A 20,109-nucleotide genomic window follows, 5' to 3' on the forward strand; every position below is an offset into this window, starting at 1 on the left:
TGAGTTTATGAAAAATGACAGACCGACAGGCAGACAACCACAGGCATACCACACACACACACACACACACACACACACACACACACACACACACACACACACACACACACACACACACACACACACACACACACACACACACACACACACAGCTAGACTCTTACCTGTCCTTGGGCACTGGGTTGACCTTGCAGGCGTCCAGTAGGAAGCGCACTACCTCAACGTGGCCTAGCAGGACAAGAGAGGAGAACAGCAGCAACACTGTTAAACAGAAACTAAGGGAGATACACACACACACACACACACTACTGTCACTCACTCTCTCTCGCTCTCTCTCCCACACACACACACACACACACACACACACACACACACACTCGCTCTCTCTCTCTCTCTCTCTCTCTCTCTCTCTCACACACACACACACACACGCATACACACACACACACACACACACACACACACACACACACACACACACACACACACACACACACAAATACTTCTCTGCACACTACTGCAAGTGCCAGATAGTAGCCCAGAGACTGGTGTCTGTATTAGCTGATGTGTATAGTAATGTAGATATCTAACCCTCCTGCCTCACTATCCCTCTGGCCAATGAGCCCCCATGTGACCAGAGCCTAGCCCTCTGATTGGTTGGGACTTAAGTTGGCACAGACATAAACACATACAGCACACATGGTTACACAAGTGCAATACGTACACGCACACACACACGCACGCACGCACGCACGCACACACAAACACACACACACCAGCAAGCAAGCAAGCAAGCACGCACGCACGCACGCACGCACGCACGCACGCACACACACACGCACGCACGCACGCACGCACACACAAACACACACACACCAGCAAGCAAGCAAGCATGCATGCACATACACATACACACGCGCAAAAACATGCAGGCACACACACACACACACACAAAAACATACCTGTATACACATATTGTATGCACGTACATACACAGTGAGAAACACAGACATCTGCATGCTCTGAATTACTTTATTACATTAATTAGACAATTATTATGATTATTATAGACAAATTACAAGAGATATAAAATAATTAAAAGAATTGAAAGATAATTTGTTCAGTTACATTACATTGTTGTTTATCCATTTGTTAAGCACTTTGAGCTGCATGCCTTGTATGATAGTGTGCTATACAAATACAGTTATTATAATTAGTAAACATTGTAATCATTCGCATAGAGAACTCAAATAAGTATTTATCACTCAGAGTTGACTAGATATACTTCTCTAATAGTTCTGTTCCATGCAGTGTATGTTTTCAGTATAAATATTAACATTTTCGTCCTTGCTCAACTTAACTTTGGCACATCCCTTGAGTCACAAATACACTACAATTCAGTATTTCACATTGACCATGTCTAACACCTGTTTCACAGAGGGAACAATAAACCACACATGATGAACTGTAACGGTAAGACTTGAAATGTAGTGAGGTTTTTTTGTTACAGTGGTTACAATGTGTCAAACGGAACAAAAAATACAACAGTGCAATAACTTGAGGTAGTTTGACATCAGCAGAAAAAAAGGCACGGAAAAGATATATGGAATATTTCACACTGCCAAGTCTATTAACGCTAAATTTCACAGAAAATGCTATCTAAGCCACAAGAACACATTGTGTTTTCTGACATAACAGCAGACGTGATGACGTCTATTGCAAGACTACTGTATAAACTGCAAAGATGTGGTGCTGTCCATTGATATTATCAAAGTTCATAAAATTGGTAGGCCCAAAGAACCAACAAGAAAAACAGGTGACCGGGCCTATCTCAATGCACCAGGGGGGTATACCAAGAAGACGGTTCAGTAGTAAACCAGGTTTAGTTAACCTTGAGGTAGATGTAAATCATTAAATAGAAGAGCCTGGACTCCTCATTTAGCTGGATATGCATTGTCAGTAAATGAAATAGACTGCTGGCAGGTGATTGACTTCACTTGTTCCCTTTCCTTAAGACCCAACCATTCAGGGTAAGACATTGTGGCTATGTATATACACAACTCTCTCTCTCTACCACTGTAAACAAACATAGACAGACAGTTAAGAGTGGAATTCACATATTAATATTCACTTTATTGGCTGTGTGTGTGTGTGTGTGTGTGTCTGTGTGTGTGTGTGTGTGTGTGTGTGTGTGTGTGTGTGTGTGTGTGTGTGTGTGTGTGTGTGTGTGTGTGTGTGTGTGTGTGTGTGTTTGCTGCGGGAAGCATGCATGCCTGCCTGTGAGTGTGTGTGTGTGTGTGTGTGTGTGTGTGTGTGTGTGTGTGTGTGTGTGTGTGTGTTCCTGAGTGTGTGCGTATGAGTATGTAAATGAGTGTGTTCATGGGAATAAGACGACGCACAAACTCGCACCTGCGCCCGTGGTGTGTGTGTTTGTGCATGTGGTCTGGCCGCATACGTGCGCGTGTGTGTGAAGGAGTAAGTGTGTGTGGGTGTTTGGCTGCCCAGGTGTGGGTGTGGCTGTGGCTGTGTTGTGGTGGCCAAGACTTCCTGGCTCGCCTCACCTTCAGCAGCTGCCACATGGAGAGCCGTCCGAGAGTCGTAGTCCCTCTGCTCCATGTCCATGGAAGACAGCGCAAACCTACACACACACACACACACAACACACACGCACGCACGCACGCACGCACGCACGCACGCACGCACACACGCACGCACGCACACACGCACGCACGCACACACACACGCACACACGCACGCACACACACACAGAGCTATTTAAGTCTGCAGCACATATACTCTTTAAAAACAACAATATGTATCCATTCCTAAATAACGTGTAGGTGGTTTAATTGTAGGTGCTCTATTACCTTTCTTTTTTGTATTTAATCTAACTTAACTTAATTTAGTTGAAGAAATATTATGAGTGTATGCACTTGTGGTAATTTCACATTTCTTTTAGCTTCTTTTATCATGTTTCATCCTTTTATAGTGTTGTGAAAAAAACAAGTCTAAATAAAAAAGCACTATATTCATATTTTGTTGCACCATAGGTACATGTTTGGCAAGAGAGGAGACAGGGGAATGAGGCATATCGTACCGTCTGAGTGCAGACACGTCCCCAGTGTAGGCAGCAAACAGCAGGTTGATGACAGACTTCACCTGTGGGCAGACAGAGAGACAGGGGGGTTGGGTAGACGCGCGCTCTCAACTGACAGACAATATGCCAGCCAGAGAGAGCATTCTGTCCTCACAACAACAACTCCACATTTAGACACGTACACACACACACACACAAACAAATTAAGAGAAAGAAAGGTAGAGAGAGACTGAGAGTGACAAGGGGAGAGAAGCGTAACTGGGTTTTTTTTGTGTGTGTGTGGCATTTGTTTTGTGTTATGCAACAGCCATATGTTCAAGACAAGCTTCGCTCGGGACGAATAAAAAGAATGAAATTGAATCCGATTTTTTCTGTGGTAGTAAACAAATAGTTTCACTTGTGGCTTAGCTTGGTCACAATTGTTTGATTATGAAGACCTGAGGAGAGATAATGAATGTGAAGTAAGTCCCCAAAGGACTTCTGTAAATGACTTGGCACTTGGACCTGATGAAATCATTTTCACTTTAGTTTATACAGCTAAAACCTTTCTCACTGGTGCTTAAACATGTCATTTCTGTCAGGTGTATGAAACCCCCCTTTCTTACCATTTTCATTTTAATTGCATACACAGTCTAAATAATGTGCAATTAAGAGAGCAGCAGTCCCTTCAAGACCAATTAAGAACAGAAGTTATCCCACTAATTAATAATGTTCATTTGAGAAGTTACAAAGAGAAGAAAAGCTGGATTAACAAACTGAAAGTACAGTGCACAACAGGGCAGGGGAACATACAGGAGTGTGAGTCAATATTTCAGCAAAATTAAAACCACAACAACAACAACAACAAACTTGTCAATCAATATCAATCGCAATCACAAACCTTCTGAGGGAGGACTGAACAACAGCGACCTCTACGGGTTAGACCTGAAACAGCAGCTGACAGGTTGGGATCACACAGGGGTCAAACCGGGGGAAAATGCTTTCTCATGCTAGGGAAGAAAGAAGGCCAAAAATGCTTTCTCACGCTAGGTAGGGCCGAAGGCCACGGATCAGCACGCACAGGCATGTGCACATACACTCACACACACAAACACTGTCTGAGGTGGACAAACTGGACTGTCAAAGTATAAGTCCTGCCATGTATTCATTCTTACTGTTCTGTCAACAAAAGCAATTTCACTAATTTCGACTCACTATTTCCTCTAGGTGTCCGCTGGTTGAGTAAATCAGTTTCAACAAATATGTGACAGGACTTCGACTTTCTGAACCCGAGATGTCCACCTCTGCAAACAAGACACACGCACACACACACATGGGCCAAATCACAGCACACAGGTGCTTGGGAGTGCTAAGGATCAGTATGCCACGCAAGCCCAGAGCAAGAGCCTCAGAAGTGGGGAAGGCGTAGAAGGTGAGGAGAGGACAAGTAACAAGGACTAAAGGGAAATCTAAGCAGGTTCCAGAAGAAGTCCACAAAAATAGAAACAAATACACAAAGCAAACAAATAAACAAAAAACAGGTACAAAACAGAAGCAAAGAAAAAAACATAAAGAGCTTTGCTGAAGCTGACAACTCAAACCCAAGCTAAGAAGCACCATGCACTAGATTGCTTCCCCAAAAGGTTACAGGTTAGTTGCAAAGGCATAAGTGTGACAGCTGGTTTTAGTGTCTCCCCTTTATTTTATTTTACTTTTTGACCTGGTTTGGTTGGTTAGTACGTGAATAATGTGTTAGCGAGTTACAGTAACACCTGTAAATATCGTTCATGGACAACAACACTTCCTTAAATTAACCATGAAAAAGACACCATTTTTTATACTTGCCCTCTTCCCCTAAAAATGCAATTGTTAACATATCATGGTTATGACTGTGGGAACTTGGGAAGGTTCACAGAGTGGAAAAGGCAAATTGGAAGTGAATCTTTTATTTTTAAAAAGCTACAGGATATGTAATGCGTAAGCACACAAAGCAAAGGTACACAACTAGGACCAGGTACAAAACAACAAGACGGCACAAAATATGCATTATACACGTACAGTACATTACATAGGGTGAAATGCGTGGAGAGAGAGAGAGAGAGAGAGAGAGAGAGAGAGAGAGAGAGAGAGAGAGAGAGAGAGAGAGAGAGAGAAACGTGATCTGTACTAGCAACAGCCAATAACACAGTAGGAAGCTAAGTGAACAAACATAACCCCACACACACACACAAAGGAAAAAAACAAACCCTAAGCAGCTTTTTGAACCCATCGACATAATCTAAACCCTACAGGTACAGACACATGGGACAGAGCACACTGCCTGCTGGGAGTGGGGTGAGTTTGGATGTAAACACAGACAGCATGTGGGCAATGAGAGGTTGATGTGTCCAAGAGGGAAGTACATGTTATACCCCTCCCCTCACTGAAATGCATCCAAACACACACACACATACTGCTTTATTAGTTTGTCCAATCTCAACCCACTCACCACTACACAATACAGATAAGCAGAAACAATAATGTGATCTCACACAAGCACAACTCGCCAAGGTTTATAACGTTGTAAGAGCTTCCATACATCAAAATCAAGCTGCCGCTGGCAATATCGCCAGGGTTACGAAGTTATGATGCTAAAGTGCTACCCATTTTGATTTTGCGAAGTATGCTAGTTTAAAAATAAAAGGAAATATAACATACATTGTAATTTGTAAAGTGGCTTTGTGCATTTCCTTAGCACAATACTTTGTACATACAGTAGCCTTAACTGTCTAAACCTTGTCAAGCAGTGACGAGTAAAGCAATATCAAACCACACAGATGCAGAGGTGTCAATCCCGGGTTCAGAGAGTGGAAAAAAACACAGCCACAAATTTCATCCAACCAACTCTAAACTGACAGGTAGACAAGCTGCTCGGCGAAGTCACCTGTGTTTGGATGAAAGCTGTGGAAGGGTTTTCACTTTCACCAGAAACTAAAACCAGAAACTTAAATCAAAGCTGACACCCCTGCTCAGGAGAAATAGGAAGCGTAGAGTACATTCTAGTCATTGGCACACACACGCAAGAGCTCAGAACTTGTTTCTACGATCATCATCATCATCATCATCATCATAATCACCATCATCATCATCATCACATGTCAACAGTCTCAAGCACAGGCCCTTCATCACCACGGTGACCATTAGGCAAAACCGCATGACAGCAGCAAGCACTACTCACCCACTGATTGCCAAAACAAACACACACCATGAGAAGAGAAGAGAAAAGGTGGGCAAATAAACAAACGGATGATGAATGCATGTGATGTTTTGATATTAAACTCCGTACAGACAGCAAGGCACATGATTTGATATTTGCATGCAAATGAATGTGTTGGTTTGTAAGTCATTTTGGACCAAAGTGTTTTCTACATGGAATGTCATGTCATTAGGAATGGACGATTGAATCAGTTTGTTTTATGCAAACCATCCATCCATTATTAAACCCAGAAAGTCATAGAGGGGAGAAGGATGCTTGGGCTTAGCCTGCTAAGACATGACCCCTGTTACAAATTGGCTGAATCAATGGCAATGACAAATGCACAATGCATAACTATAGGCACTGTTTTATGTTATAGTAGTGTAATACTATGGTAGTAAAATGTTTTCGGTGACTATTAGTGTTCCACTGGTGGAACAGCGTGCATTATGGGGCCACTAACACAACAAATAAACAAAACAACAATACAATTAACAGTGGAGTTTTAAGAGTGATTGCTGTCCAGTCAAACTGAAGTCTATTGAAGTGAAGTCAAATTACGGATATCATGTCTGTCAATAATACAGCACAGACCTCTTCATTGGGTTATATTTGGAGATAGAATGGGACGACAGTAGCTTTAAACAAATTCAAAGAGTTGCACATCAAATTAATTTATATTGAATTTAAAGGAATGAATCAAATGAATGAATGAATGAACTAATCAAGAACGACTTCAAGGGACGTATACATGTCTGTTATTTTTAAATGGGGAAGTTCTGCAATCTGTAGAAACAGAGCAGAGCATTTTATTATGCATCATGGTCTTATTGGCACTTAGCTCAAATGATCTAGAGAAGTACAGCACAATGGAGGCAAAAAGGTAACACACGAAATAATGCTGATATTAAACCAAGGGGTATTGGGATTAAAATAAATTTATTAATTGGTACAAAATAAAGCATACCAGGAGACAGAAAAAAGGAAATATGACAGAAACAAACATACATATGAAACACCCATACATACATATGAAAAAAAAGAGAAAAAAACGTGAACCACAATCTGTTGAAACCAAGACACAAGACCCCTAAAAGACAACAGCAGTAAAAATGTTGCATTCAAAAGCAACACTCCTTACTGTCCTGATGTAGGAAGTAGCCTGACGGTCACATTAAACTGGGATTTAAGGAGAACGGGGAGGCTGGGAGAAATCCAGAGAAACACCACATGGCTTCCATTACAACATTTCATCATAGGTAATGTTCACATTTTTTCCCCTCATATTGACTAATATGCTTATATGACCTGTGTCCTTCAGAAGAGACAAGTAACTCTACACAACAGTACTGCAGCAACTATTCTACATGTGTAACATGATCGCCAAGTTTGAACAACTCAACATCTCCTCCCTTCTGCAATGTAGCAACCCTAATAATTTTCTGATGAAGATACCTATGTGCTTGGAAGAACCCGAAGTTTTCTAAAAGCTTCATAAGAGAACCTTTAGGAATTCCGCAACAGGTTCTCTGAGGAACCCTTCGATCGCCACTTTTGAAGAACACCATAAAGGTTCACTATGAGGGACCTTGGGGTTCTTTTAAGAACTTTAAGGTTCTTAATCAGAATCAGAGGTTTCTCAGATAACTTTTGGGCTCTCCTAAGAAGCAGCTGATGGTTCTTTTAGGAACCTAGCTTTTTTTAACTATGTGTCAGAATGTGTCATGTGGCTTCACTTAAAGGACAAAGCCACGTGGGCTTTCCTTTCACTTGAGTTGAGTTAAAAATAACTTCACAAGTAACTAAAACTGCTTCATGCAATATGCTCTAGTTCCATGACAGGGGAAACAGTGTTTTGGTGCAACACCATAACCCCTGACTATAACCTCCGGTTGGTGAGAATTCACCAGTGCTTAGGTTTTCTCTTCTAATTCCCTCTATAAGGTTTTGAATGTGAACACCACATTCAGAAAAAAAAACAGACAAAAAATAAAAGAAAGCAACAATGACTTCAAGTGTACACTACAACTAAAGCAGTTAAATTATATATATATATACTGTATGTTTACTTTCATGGCATCCAGATACACACACACCCCTGAAGAGATACATAAGATCTACCCCAAAGAGGAAATTGGCTGTAAAATTAAACCAAGTTTGGTTATGTCAAAACATGATAATGAGTGTGTATGTTTGCTAAGGAGCAAAAACACCTCATGATCATGTTTTAAACTTTATTACACAACTTTCTTTATGAAGGCTATCTGTGCTACAGCACAATCTGGATATACGTACTTATCTTTGTGATAAAATAGCGACACAAATAACAGTGTTGTACTTTTAAATCCTGCCAAAGAAGGAGAAAAACAGAGCCACAAAGCTTGAGCGCTTATCTTTGCAGGCCATTCCGTCACTACTGATAAAACTGGGAAAAACTGAAAAAATGAATAATTATAATATAATAATTACCGGTATAATAATATTGGAAACATCTACTGCATCTAAGGCCCCCGTATGATATTAAACAAACACATATATCTAGTATCCAGTGGATTGCATCTGATCAGAAGAGCAGCATTTAACAACTAAGGCTTTGGGGTTTCTGAAATGACTGTGCAAAATAAAATAACATAAAATAAAAGAGAGGAAGAAGAAGAGGAGGACAAGGAGAAGGACATGGAGGGAAAGAAAAAGAAGAATCAGAGGATGATGAGGAGAATAAAAGAACCGGAACGTTTGTGAAGTGTGTTTTCACAGTTGGGTTCTGAGGCTACGAGCTGAGGAGAGGTAACCCCCTGGACCCAGGGCCACTGACAGCTTTGGCCAGGCCCAGGACAAAGTCATCTGGGCCCCGCATCCAATACTTGCCAATTCTGGGCCCCCTCTCTCCCTGGACCCTTTGCCCAGCCCCTGACAGGTTCCCTGCTCAGGCCCCTGACTACAAATGCAACTGTTCTGTTAAATGTAACATGAGCTGGGAAATTATGATACATTTCAATGGAAAAAACCTGTATTTCAAATAAAGCCTACTCCATATGACTCTGCTGACTTCTAAGCATGGTGCATCTGTTCTCTTGTATGCTGCACGTGTGTTTGCTGACGTAGATTCTGCAGGCAGTGTTGGCTACATCATGTTCAGACAGACTGATATGGTCTACTTTCCCGCACACCCTCTGGGGTTAGGAGTTCACCAGGACTTCAAAGCACATGAGCATGTACAGTAGAACACACACACACACACACACACACACACACACACACACACACACACACACACACACACACACACCACACACACACACACACACACACACACACACACACACACACACACACACACACACACACACACACACACACATACCAGGATACAATCAATATCCTGTAAACAGTAAACCAGGAGTTCAAAGCACATGATCATGTACAGTAGAACACACACACACACACACACACACACACACACACACACACACACACACACACACACACACACACACACACACACACACACACACACACACACACACACACACACACACACACACACACACACACACACACACACACACACACACACACCAGGATACAATCAATATCCTGTAAACAGTGTGTGTGTGTGTGTGTGTGTGTGTGTGTGTGTGTGTGTGTGTGTGTGTGTGTGTGTGTGTGTGTGTGTGTGTGTGTGTGTGTGCGTGTATACAGGTATGTTTGCATGCTTGCAGATATATTGAGACGTACATTATTTCTCTCTCTCTCTCTCTCTCTCTCTCTCTCTCTCTCTCTCTCTCTCTCTCTCTCTCTCTCTCTCTCTCTCTCTCTCTCTCTCTCTCTCTCTCTCTCTCTCTCGCATGTGAATGTGTTTATATGTGTGCCTTAACACGTGAGAGTATTTGCATGTGTCTGCGAATGTGTATGTGTAATGTCTCTGTGTTTAAGCTGTCTTTGTAAATGGTGTGTAGGTGTTTGGGCCTCGTGGGTGTCTGAAGAAGATGACCTATGACCTCAACACATGGGGTCTGTACTAAGAACCAGGTTAAGTTAAAAGGTAAATCGTCTGATAGAAGGGCCTGGAGTCCTCATTTTCAGTGTCTTAGTATGACACCAGTGTCTTAGTATGCTCCTCTGACATTCGACTCTCTAGGTGTTGAATCAACACTGTAAAATCTACTGTGAAGGGTAACCTCTACGCTCAACAGAACCTCAGAACACCCCCTCCCCCCCACCCCCAACCCAGCACCAGTAACTGAAATACTGCAACAGGATGAAGAAAAGGTACCCAGAGATAAACAGATGAAAAGAAAAACAAAGAATAAAGTAAAAACATTTTAACATGATGTGTACTGCACAAAAAACAGTCAAGAAACCCAGAAACATTCCAAACACATTCACTTTACAGTTTGTATTGCTCTGCCCAAAAAGATCCATGATAGTAATAGTAATAATAACAATAAAACAACAATAAAAAGGTCGAAAAGGGGGGAAAGGAGACATAATGAATAAAATCCCTTGCTTTGGTTTCTTTAAAAAGAAAAAGAAAACAAATCCCAGATACAGAGAAAATGGCTCAGACAATAACAGACACGTGTAAGATATAGCCTCAAACAACTCATCCTAGTCTAGCCAGGGGGACATACTAAGAAGCTGGTTCAGTAGTAAACCAGGTTAAGCTAACCTTGTGGTAGAGGTAAATCATCTAATAGAAGAGCCTGGAGTCCTCATTTTCTTAACTAAATGATGCCTGCAGGTATATCTATTAGCAGGTTTACCACTTCCTGTAGGTTAACTAAGCCTGGTTTATCACTTAACCATGTTCTTAGCATATCCCCCAGAGCTCTCTGACTCTGTTCATCACCAGTAACACAACTCTAAATAACTTTAACATCGTATCTTTTCAGATAGAAAATTGAAAAAGACTCAGAGAGTAGAAACACAGAATGTAAGAGCGACTGAAAGCGTGAGAAAAACAGAGAAAGAGGGAGGAGAGAAGACAGGAAGTGAGTCAAAGAAAAGGCAGAGCAGAGAATAAAAAAGAGAGAAAGCAAAGGAGAGAATAAGAAAGTCAGGAGGCGATAGAATCATAGGTGCAGAGACAGACGAAAAAAACAAAACAAAAACAATACAGCATATTTTTTCTCCAACAATCCATCAAGCTCAGTGGAAAATAAATACTTCTTTTTTTCTGAATAATTTATTCAATATAAATATATATATTCACTTATGCATCTCTATGTATGTAGACACTGAACACATGTCTTTAGGTCCTTTGGATGTCTAAATCAGAATTTTCTATCCTCTCTTGGTTTACTCTTTCATTCTTTCATCATGTCATTCATTCATTCATTCTTTCTTGCCATTTTTTACGACCTGTCTGAAGGTGGTTGGGTCAGGTCTCGCAAGGACCCTGCCTGTGTGCCTGCTTCTGTGTGTGTGTGTGTGTGTGTGTGTGTGTGTATATGTGTGTGTCCGCCCGCAGCGTGTGTTTGTTCACCCGCATAGGGCGCCAAACACAAATCGAGTCATACAAACACTCTTCGGCCGACACACACACACACACACATTCACATCCACACACACAAATACAAAGTAGTCGGCAACCAGCATCGGTCTGGCCAGAAGAGAAGAGAAGGAGGGGAACATGTTGCCAGGTGTGATTGCACTTGTGTGAGTTCGTTTTAGTTGCGCTCCCCGACGCTGCCCATCCTATAGACTACGGTGGTGGAGCTGTCCTGGTTGGTCTCGGTGGGGGACACCTTTTTCCACAGCGTGTTTTTGAGAGCCAGCTCCTGTTGCAGGCTCTCATAGTCCATGGGCCGGAAGTTTTGCTGCTGTGTTCAAAAGGCAATACGGATAATAAATAACAACATGGACAAACACGTTAGACTTCTGCCTTCAGGCTTTTTTCACTGTTTTTATGTGATTCACCCATATATCTACAGTATTATAAATGCTACTGGACACAGCTGTGTGTGTGTGTGTGTGTGTGTGTGTGTGTGTGTGTGTGTGTGTGTGTGTGTGTGTGTGTGTGTGTGTGTGTGTGTAAGTGTGCGTGCATGAGTTTCTTTTTGACAACTTTTTGTCTTAATTGGTGTGAGTATGAATGTAAGGGTGTGTGTGTCCATTTGTGGTCTTAGCACTAGAACTTGAGCGAGTTAAGAAGCCATGAGATCTACAGAATTATCACATCTAAACAACATGTGGGCAGCTAGCTGTTATGAAGAAGAGTACGCACACCAGCACACATAGAGACTGGTTGACATGTCAGCTTCCCCTATGAGTTAACAAACCAACCAACTACCCGTGGGTCATCTCATGTGAAATCAGACGCTTTGGGGCCCGAATGACACAGATTTTAATCAAACTTATTGTGTCTGTTTCTCTCTTAATATTTGGTGCCAGATTCATAAAAATGCAGTTCTGGGGTTTTTTACCTAGCAAGGCAAACCAAGTTTAATTTAAATATGTGTCGGTTGGGCCCCAAAGTGGCTGATTATACGTGAAATGTCAAACAAACACAAGTTGCCTCCGCCTCTCATCTGAAACAAGGATCACCTCTTTGGACAGTTGGCTGAATAGCCATTGGCTTTTTACTGTATGTGACTCAATTTTGAGCGGAAAAAAATGCTAAGTGTATTGCATGGCAACCCTTACATTTGTAAGCAAAAAAGTGAAGGTGACCAGGAGTGTGTTTCAAGTATGTGGCTTAGTGATAAATCTGGACAGGTTGGCCCAGTGTAAGTAGTAAACCTTGTAAAAGAAGACCTCCTGTACTGGAAAATAGCTTGCCAGGAGGAGAGCTAAGTTGCATGTTCAGTTTATTAGGTGATTTACCACTTACACTGCACTACACTCCTGGTTATTCACTGAACCACATACTTAGCATACATACCCCACAGATGAGTATATTATTTCCAAATAACGTTTTCCCCAACACATGACACAATGACAAATTCACAGATTCTTGTTGACAATAAAGAAACAAATCAGACACTAACCATTATGAGCATACATTTCCAATCTCAGAGATTAAAAAAAAACAAAGAAAGAAAAAAAACCTAGAGGGCCAGTTCAGATGCAAAGCGCAGGCAAACACTTTACAGTGACACTAAAAAGCTTGAGTGTAGTAGCGTTTTCAACCACTAGGGGTCAGAAGACAATAAGAGTGAAACAAAAAAAAGATCCAACTACTCTACGGAAGAGGGAGGAGAAAAGACGAAAGAAAAAAAGGACCCTGCTCTTTGGAGACCCTTTGACCACACTCAAGCTCCAGCTAAAGACACCAGAGTCCGAGAATGGCTAAAGAGGCTAGCAGTACCCTGCTAAAAACTCCACTACAATGCAGCGACTAGGGATGTCCCAGTGGTGGGGTGGGGTTGTGTGTGGATGAACTAGCCAGACGGATGTGAGGGGAGACGGAGGGCTGGGTGTGGTTGTGTGTGTGAGTAAGGGGGGCAGTTTAGGATATAGAAGGAGGTTACTAGCGGACATGTGTCAGTTGTTGTGAGTTGTTGTGTGTTGTGGTGGGTTAAAGCGACTCACCCGTTGGTCTCCGCCCTCGCGACGGGGGTCCAGCTTCTTGGCAAAGTGCCTCAGGTTGTCGTAGTTGTGGAAGTTGAAGACCGACACCAGATCCTGAAGGGCAGGGGCGAAAGAGGACCGTCAGGACATGGAAATATGTCATTTGGACACAGAGATGGACTGAGCGAGACAAATGGTCGAAGAAATAGAGAGTGAGAGAGTAAGGAAATAAAAGACACAACGAGAAAGATACATTTTGTGTGTGTGTGTCTGTGAGAGAGAGAGAGAGAGAGAGAGAGAGAGAGAGAGAGAGAGAGAGAGAGAGAGAGAGACAGACAGACAGACAGATAAAGAGAGAGAGAGAGTAAGCACTTGTCCTCTTGAAGTGTTCTTCAGGAGTATCTGCTGGTGACAGTCTTCAGAACAGACCCACCACAAGGACGTACTGTATCCCACCTCTATTATAACCACTACTCAAGGATGGATTACTGCACGGGCCTACCGGGCCCAGCCCCAGGGGCCCAAGAGCCAAGTCGCCCCTGAAGGCAAAGCCTCTATATGTCTTGTCTAATACTGTGTTAAAACCCCAATTTTACAGACTGTATTTGCTAATTTTCTGAACGCCTAACAAGAAATGGCCTCGAACATCCGACCAAAAAAACCCTGAAGCTTTTTGTGAACTTGCAACTCCCATGGAGGGGGGCCTTTCTTGTTGTCTGGCCCAGGGGCTCATGGAGTCAAAACCCTGCTGCTACAGGTCCCACAAGAGGCATAGCAGAATGTTCTGGGCCCTGGGTCACATATACAACCAGCTCCAATGGACTGCACCCACCCAGACACATACAGTACACAGACAATACTGTATCTGAGCTTGTGTGGGCCGGGCCCTCCACATCCGTGGGGCCCTGGTGATTCACCCCCACTTTACTCCCCTATCATGACGTCCCTGGATACCACCACTGCAGCTGATGCTGCTACTGTTCTCACTCATTATGAACAACTGTATGAAGTAGTAAACAACACTATCCCCTCCTGTCTCTGCACACATCACATTCCAGCAAGGCATTTTCTAGCCCTCAAATCGGTCCACGTCAATCCCTGGCATAGTTGTTGCTGCTGGCATACCACACAGAGGTTTGGTGCCAAGCCACACACGGGCACACACATGCATGCACACACACACACACACACACACACACACACACACACACACACACACACACACACACATGCACACATATACTGCACATACACACACGAACATACGCACACACACACACACACACACACACACACACACACACACACACACACACACACACACACACACACACACACACACACACACACACACACACACCTCATGCCTCACACTGGCACGGGTATGCTCGGAAGCTGCTGATGAGGAAAAGAAAAGGGTGCAACCATGTCAGGAAACAAGTTCGACAACAACGTTCGGCTTGTAGGAATGCTCACAACGCCCTTCCTTCCTGCCATTTCATTTTTTGATTTATTTCATTTCATAATAAATACCGCATGTCTCGATTAACTTTCAATGTGTAAAACAAGTAGTGAACTAGCTTACTGACACACTGGGTGGTGCGATGCCTTGAGGGCTTCCAGAGGATACACCGGTCTATTTCAGATGTTATGCTATGAAGACTGAAGATCAATTCTGAAATTCCTCTGTCATATCAACAACCAATCACATTATCAATAAAGCATTGTCATTCTCTTCGTCTTCCTCTTGTTCTCTTGGGCATTCAATCTATTTTTTCATCTCTCACGTTCTCTGTTCCATTGTTGTCCTCTCTTTCACTCCATCTGCTCCTTTTGATATATTGTCATCTTGCCCCCCCCTTTTCTATCCACCCTCCCCCCCCCTACATCCCCTCTGATCTTTCCATTCTCTGATCAAACACGAGTGTCAGGGCTGTCAGTGTGATGAGAGGGGGGAGTGGGGGAGGGGTACGTGTGTCAGGGAGGTGGGATGAACATGAGGCCATGTGATGTTGTGAAGGTCAGGAGCCCTCCTCTCTCTTCCTGCTGTCAGAGGAGGAGTGTGAATGTGGGGTGTGAGTGACGGTGAGATGCTGTGAGAATCAGAAGGCCTCTTCTCTCCTCTTGCTGTCAGAGGGGTGTATGTGTGACAGGGTTAGGCGGGAGCTTTATGAGGAAGTGCCTTCTAATCCAGATTGTATAAACTAGAGATGCCCCGGTCCTGATTTTTAGGATCCTGCCGGATACCGGATCCACTGCTTAAGATCCTGCCGGATCCAGAACCGGATACCGGATCCTGCAAAAGGGTTGAAACATATAGTCTACTTGCACACGTGGGCCCTTTTTTATTACGTTTGCTCAAACTATTTTTTAGACTCAATTTTTTTTGCTACACTGCCTGCAACGGCCGCTTCCAAAGGGCTTTCACTCCATGCAGTGATTGATTGGGGTTGTGAAAGACTGACTGAAAAGCCTAGGCTAGAGATGCACCAGACCCTGATTTTTAGGTAACATGCCGGATACCTGATCCACTGCTTAAGATCCTGCCGGACCCGGATCCTGTGAAAAACCCTATTATCCTGCCGATCCGGAACCGGAACCGGATCCGGTGTATCTCTAGTATAAACACACTTTGTCAGTTGTTGAAGATGTTTTTATTAAGATGAAACGTCTGTCTGTTTCTCATGCATCTCACTACATAAATACAAGAATCATAGTGAAAAAGTGCAGCTTTTCTTTTCTTCAAAAGAGTTAAGTGGCATCTATGTTTTGTGAGTGAGGGTGGGCTGCTGTTAGAGTCGGAAGAGAGATGAGAGAGAGGGAGGTGTGTGACGGGTTGGGTGGGAACTTTCTGAGGAAGTGCCCTCAACTCCAGACTGTTTAAACACACACTGTCAGACGCTGAGGATGGCTTAGCCCGAAATGTCTGGCTGCTTGTCATGCTATTCCACTAAATAAATACAAGAATTGTAGTTGAGAGCGTGGCTTTTCTATAACAAAAGAGTAAGGTGGGAACAAACTGACAGACAGTAGGTTGTTGTGAAAGTCAGGAGCCGTCTTCTCTCCTAGTATAGTCTAGTCAGGGTTAGGTGGGGCAGGTGAGGTTAGGTGGGGAAGATGAGGTACGGTGGGGGAGATGAGCTGCGTGTGATGCTGAGTTATATGCTCTACCCCCATCTCTATCTCCCATTCCTTTCCTGTCACTATAAAATCATAGACATAAAAAGCCTCAACCATATCTTTAAAAAACGATTTCTCTTTTGTTGCTGTTGAGGAACATGGTCTGAGTGGTGATTGGATGCTTTGAGAGTCTGCAGCCCTCTCTTCTCTCTTCTTGCTGTCAGCGAGGCGGCCTCAAGGGCAGGCCTAGCAGCAGCAAGCAGAGGAGAGAGGCTGGATGAGTCATGCTGGCCAATCGCACAGACAATACGGAATACACCACACACGCACAACCAGACGCACGCACAGAGAGGCACGCACGGGCGCGCGCGCGCACACACACACACACACACACACACACACACACACACACACACACACACACACACACACACACACACACACACACACACACACACACACATTCTTAATCCACACACAGTCTGAGTCAGACAGGGAGACTGCTTGAACTCAGTGACTCCACTTGTTTGAGCCTGTAGCAACTGTAGCAACTGAGCCTGTAGCAACTGTAGCAACTGTAGCAACTGTAGCAACTGTAGCAACTGTAGCAACTGAGCCTGTAGCAACTGTAGCAACTGTAGCAACTGTAGCAACTGTAGCAACTGTAGCAACTGAGCCTGTAGCAACTGTAGCAACTGTAGCAACTGTAGCAACTGTAGCAACTGTAGCAACTGTAGCAACTGAGCCTGTAACAACTGTAGCAACTGAGCCTGTAACAACTGTAGCATGATAGATACACTGATAGACAGATGCAAAAAGGGAAATAAATCTGGTGCCACACGGATGTCTATTTTCTGTAATTTATTTTTTAGTGCAGTGAGACTAACGTTTCGACATGCGTCTTCATCAGAGTCCTCAGAGTGGAGGACTCTGATGAAGACGCATGTCGAAACGTTAGTCTCACTGCACTAAAAAATAAATTACAGAAAATAGACATCCGTGTGGCACCAGATTTATTTCCCTTTTTGCCTATGTTTTGGTCCTGCTCTGGTTGCACCGGATTGTTAATTTAGAAGCGCGGAGTGCGTATCTCCTTTGTTATACTGACAGATATCTGTATAGACATGTAGTCAGACGGACAGACAGACAGACAGACAGAGTGTCTACACAATGAAATGAAATCATCTTGCTATATTGGCGAGCAGTAGAACATGTCATATATTGTAATGTGTCATATATCTAGGGCAGTCATGAGTGAGCGGTTAGGGCGTCAGACTTGCATCCCAGAGGTTGCCGGTTCGACTCCCGACCCGCCAGGTTGGTGGGGGGAGTAATCAACCAGTGCTCTCCCCCATCCTCCTCCATGACTGAGGTACCCTGAGCATGGTACCGTCCCACCGCAATGCTCCCCATGGGGCGCCACTGAGGGCTGCCCCCTTGCACGGGTGAGGCATAAATGCAATTTCGTTGTGTGCAGTGTGCAGTGTTCACTTGTGTGCTGTGGGGTGCTGTGTCACAATGACAGTGGGAGTTGGAGTTTCCCAATGGGCTTTCACTTCACTTTCACTTTCACATCTACGTCTGTGAATCTCTGCATCCTGTACCGGATTGTTTGTACGTATGGATGAGCGTTACGGGCGCGGATGCACATGCGTGTGTGCATGCATGCAGGCGCGCACGGGTGTATGTGTGTGTATGTGTGGGTATTCTGTGTGCTCTGTATTTGAGAGAGAGAGAGAGTGTGTGTGTGTGTGTGTGTGTGTTTAGTATTCTGTGTAGTCTGTAGATTTGAGTGAGTGAGTGAGTGAGTGAGTGAGTGAGTGAGTGAGTGAGTGAGTGAGTGAGTGAGTGAGTGAGTGAGTGAGTGAGTGAGTGAGTGAGTGAGTGAGTGAGTGAGTGAGTGAGTGAGTGAGTGAGTGAGTGAGTGAGTGAGTGAGTGAGTGAGTGAGTGTGTGTGTGTGTGTGTGTGTGTGTGTGTGTGTGTGTGTGTGTGTGTGTGTGTGTGTGTGTGTGTGTGTGTGTGTGTGTGTGTGTGTGTGTGTGTGTGTGTGTGTGTGTGTGTGTGTGTGTGTGTGTGTGTGTGTGTGTGTGTGTGTGTGTGTGTGTGTTACTCACAGTGCAGAACTGGATGCCTCTGACACTGTTGCCCATCTTGTCCAGTGGAGGAGACCAGCACATGACGCCCATGACATTGGGAACCACCAGCAGAATACCCCCCGCCACACCAGACTTAGCAGGCAGACCCACCTGCAGATGGAGGGGGGGAGAGAGAGAGAGAGAGAGAGAGAGAGAGAGAGAGAGAGAGAGAGAGAGAGAGAGAGAGAGAGAGAGAGAGAGAGAGAGAGATGAGACAGAATTAGATAACACTCAACTGAAAGATACAATAGAACACATTACATCACACTGAGCTGACACTTATCCAAAGCAACGTGCAGTATTTTATATTGCAACATCAGTGCATTTGGCAATAAAGCATTGATGAAACTCAACAGTAACAGTAACTTTGTGTAATCCTGACAGAGAAAAAACACATTTTTTTCCCAGCATGACAAAGCGCTCTGACTTCCTTTCCTGCAACATCTCAAGTGTCCCAGTAAGCCCCTGACCTCTGGGGGTTACGACCTTACAAGGAGGCATATGATTGGCTGAGCTTACTAGGAGAGATATGATTGGCTCATCCTCCGCTGCTACTGATCCCTGTGAGTAACTGACCTCTCACTATTTATGAGCGACCCCTGACCCATACTCCCAGGGAGTCAGAAACATTGACCATGCATGCCACCCCTACCAAGTTTATTTACAAATAACTTGTTAACGGTGTAGAGCAGCATTAAAAACCAACACAGTACCACTTCACTTCAATACACGACTACTACACTATGCATGTCAATAAAATACAGCAGCGTAACCAAGTCGTAAAGTATCACACCACTGCAGTGTGTCTTATACACTTTGTATTACTGCAGTAATGGTGCTGTAGAAATGTTGTAGTAAAGTGTTCTCAGCAAACAGCGAAGAGGCTCCACAGATGGCAGAGTGTGCGCTAAGAACTACTTGTGATTGCGTAGCCTCCAGTGTTAATTTCGTGACGAAATATTTTCGTCATAATTATCGTTAACGATTGTTTTTCCCCAGACGACAATAAAACGATGACGAAAAAAAA

At 43.7% G+C, this 20,109-nt stretch overlaps 1 protein-coding gene across 7 annotated transcripts in view; it reads right to left on the bottom strand.

Moving 5' to 3' along the window:
- LOC134461029 (glutaminase kidney isoform, mitochondrial-like) overlaps positions 1-20,109 on the bottom strand; it is a 78,216-nt gene that overhangs the window by 4,094 nt on the left and 54,013 nt on the right. For 4 of the 7 annotated variants that reach the window (XM_063213755.1, XM_063213756.1, XM_063213757.1 and 1 more), the window contains exons 13-17: positions 19,062-19,193; positions 13,848-13,940; positions 3,098-3,159; positions 2,562-2,638; positions 165-228 (exon numbers count right to left, since the gene is read on the bottom strand). In XM_063213755.1, the coding sequence (XP_063069825.1) occupies positions 165-228; positions 2,562-2,638; positions 3,098-3,159; positions 13,848-13,940; positions 19,062-19,193 (428 nt within the window). Of the gene's footprint in view, positions 1-164; positions 229-2,561; positions 2,639-3,097; positions 3,160-9,856; positions 12,137-13,847; positions 13,941-19,061; positions 19,194-20,109 lie in introns of those variants that run through there. The other 3 variants (XM_063213760.1, XM_063213761.1, XM_063213759.1) reach the window with 2 other exon arrangements.

This window comes from Engraulis encrasicolus, chromosome 13 (assembly GCF_034702125.1).
Source record: "Engraulis encrasicolus isolate BLACKSEA-1 chromosome 13, IST_EnEncr_1.0, whole genome shotgun sequence".
Classification (NCBI taxonomy): Eukaryota; Metazoa; Chordata; class Actinopteri; order Clupeiformes; family Engraulidae; genus Engraulis; species Engraulis encrasicolus.